This window comes from Galeopterus variegatus, unplaced genomic scaffold (genome assembly GCF_000696425.1).
Source record: "Galeopterus variegatus unplaced genomic scaffold, G_variegatus-3.0.2 Scaffold4761, whole genome shotgun sequence".
NCBI classification, from domain to species: Eukaryota; Metazoa; Chordata; class Mammalia; order Dermoptera; family Cynocephalidae; genus Galeopterus; species Galeopterus variegatus.
In genome coordinates this window covers 66,878-69,416 of record NW_007730872.1, presented here as the reverse complement: position 1 = coordinate 69,416, position 2,539 = coordinate 66,878, and the positions used below count along the sequence as shown (strand labels likewise).

Here is a 2,539-nt window from a genome sequence, read left to right as displayed (position 1 = left end):
ACACACACATATACATCATATATACAAGAATTACATTTTTCTACAATCTAACCTTAACCTATTAGTCTTTTTAGAATTCTTTTTAATTCTTTTTTTGACTTCTTTTGCCACTGTGCTTAGAACATCCCTCCCCATTCTGAAACAAGCTATATTTTTTAATCTGTATTCTTTTTTGAGATTTTTTAAATGTTTTTTTATGGTATTTTACTTTAAAATCTTTAATACATTTGATACTTACTTTGGTACAAGTTTAAAGAGAAAACCTAAGTTTATTTATTCTAGATAGCTATTTTTTCCTTCCCACATTGGCTCATGCTAATATCTTCACCACTCCCTACCTCATCCATCCCTTCCCTACCACATCCCAGACACGCCTCCAGCTCCGAACGTCTCATCTGCAGACTGTTGCCACAACCCCGACTAGTCTCATCATACTTACTCCATCTTGCACTATTATTTCCAATTCACTTTCTTAATGTATAACTGTGTTAGGATCGTGCCCCATCCCGAAAACCCAGAGGAGAAAGCCAAAGTGTGCTATTCAAGGTCCCCTGTTTAGCTTCCTACAGTTACCTTTGATTAGGGTTTCGTCCCAATTACCCTGGGATCACTGTCATTCTGATACCAAGTTTATTCACTCACCGCCTCTAGAAACCATCTTTAACATCCCAGGAAGGTGTCTCCTCATAGGAGAGAGGGCCTAGAAAAGCATGTGGCCCTGGCCCTCTTTCACATTACTCTGCTTTCATGGGCGTTTCCCAGAGTCAGATGGGTGAGTGGGTGGTGCGACTGACTCCCTGGTGATTGGAATCAAAGCAAATCAACTCCTTTCTCCAAAAGTCATTTCAGACAATCCGGCCTCGTCCAGGAAACCTTCCCAATTAATGCCACATGATTTGTTATTCCCCATGCATTCAACTGGCACTTAAGTAATGACACTTGTTTTCTTTTGTTCCTTTTTAAGTGATCTATTTGTATCTTTTCTTGTTCCATGTTAAGAGATCAAAGAGCAGGAAGCAACCTTACCGATCATTTACTTTCAGCCCTCATTTTGCAGTAGAGGCTGGCAAGGTGAAGGAAGGAATGAGCCACGGCCATGGAGCCTCTCTGCAGCTCTCGAGCCTCCTGGCTGCGCCTTTCCCTCTTCTGAGTTCTGGCTAAGGCCTGTTTTCTTCTCCTTTTATGCATTGTCCCTGGGTGATATCATCCACCTCCATGGTCTCAATAGCCGCCTGTTGTTCTAAATCCATCCCTCCTCTTGAACTTCTCCTCTGAGCTCTGGATTGTGTATCTGCCTCCTCAGTTAGTATCCTTACTGGTTTGTCCTAGCAGCATTTCAACTCAGCATGCTCAAAACAGAAGCCTCCACCTTCTCTTTCCCCACTTGCTCCTGATCCTGCTTTTCTCAGCAATGGCACTGCCATCCACCACATGACCTAGATTAGAAATGATCCTTACCTCCTCTTTCTTCCTTGCCCTCATATCCAGTCAAGGTCCTGTCATGTCCACCTCCAGCATATCTCTTGACTCTTTCCATGCCACATATTCCCCTGTGCTGACACTCTGGTCCAGACACCATCGCCTCTCTCTTGGAACACAGCAACAGCTTCCTGAATGGGTCTCCATGCCTCTAGTCTATTCCCCACCCTGCAGCCTGAGTGATCACACAAAGGCGTGGGGGGCGAGTCATCACACCAGTCTATGAACTGAAATCCTCCAGCTGTGTCCAAGAGTCTTCCCAACACGCTCCAGCCCCAGTGAGCCGTTTCCGCTGGAGCATCTTCACTCTTCACCTGGTTAACCCCTATGCATCCTCCGGTTCTCCACTTTGCCATTCCCTCCCCCAACCAGCTTTCTCTAACTCTCCCCTCAAACAGTGCAGTAGGGCTACCCAATGTATGAGCCACGCCATGCATCTGACCTGTCCTCACCTCTGGGTCTGCGAGCTTCACCTGCCCTGAATTATGCCTTCTCCATGGCCCTAAGCGCACCACATGGGGAAAACTACACAGGGATTTACGGAACCACTAAATCCAGCTCTAGGGCTCGATACCGCTGTCCGGGCCGTTCCTGATACCACTGTCTGGGGAGGGGTGGGAGAGGGGCAACACTGGGAGGCTCTCCTCGTGGACACATTTCCAAGTTGTCTTTCCTGAATCCGGTCCTTGAGTTCCCCCTGGTGGCTTTCCCGCTGCAGACACCTCATGATAAGGGAACACTTTGAGCGGAGCCGCCCCCCTGGCCTGGTCCCTGCCCCCTGTCAGGGCTCCCACAGCCCTGGGCCCGGTGCTCGGCCCCGCCACCGGCGCCCCAGCACCCTGCGGATGGCGGTGGTGATCTCGCGGTTGCGCAGGCTGTAGATGAGCGGGTAGAGCAGCGGCGTGACGTTGGTGTAGACCAGTGCCAGCGTGCGGTCCAGTCGCGGGGAGTAGCTGGCCTTGGGCCGCACGTACATGAAGGTGGCGCAGCCATAGTGCAGGAAGGTGACGGCCAGGTGCGAGGCGCAGGTGGAGGCGGCCTTGCGCCGGCCTGCGGGGGA

At 49.9% G+C, this 2,539-nt stretch overlaps 1 protein-coding gene across 1 annotated transcript in view; it reads right to left on the bottom strand.

The window, feature by feature from the left end:
- Positions 1-2,260: 2,260 nt before the first annotated feature.
- Positions 2,261-2,539, bottom strand: part of LOC103603712 (putative olfactory receptor 10AC1) — a 1,155-nt gene continuing 876 nt past the window's right edge. The window contains exon 2 of the mRNA XM_008588284.1: positions 2,261-2,529. Coding sequence (XP_008586506.1) covers positions 2,261-2,529 — 269 coding nt within the window. The remainder of the gene's footprint in view (positions 2,530-2,539) is intronic.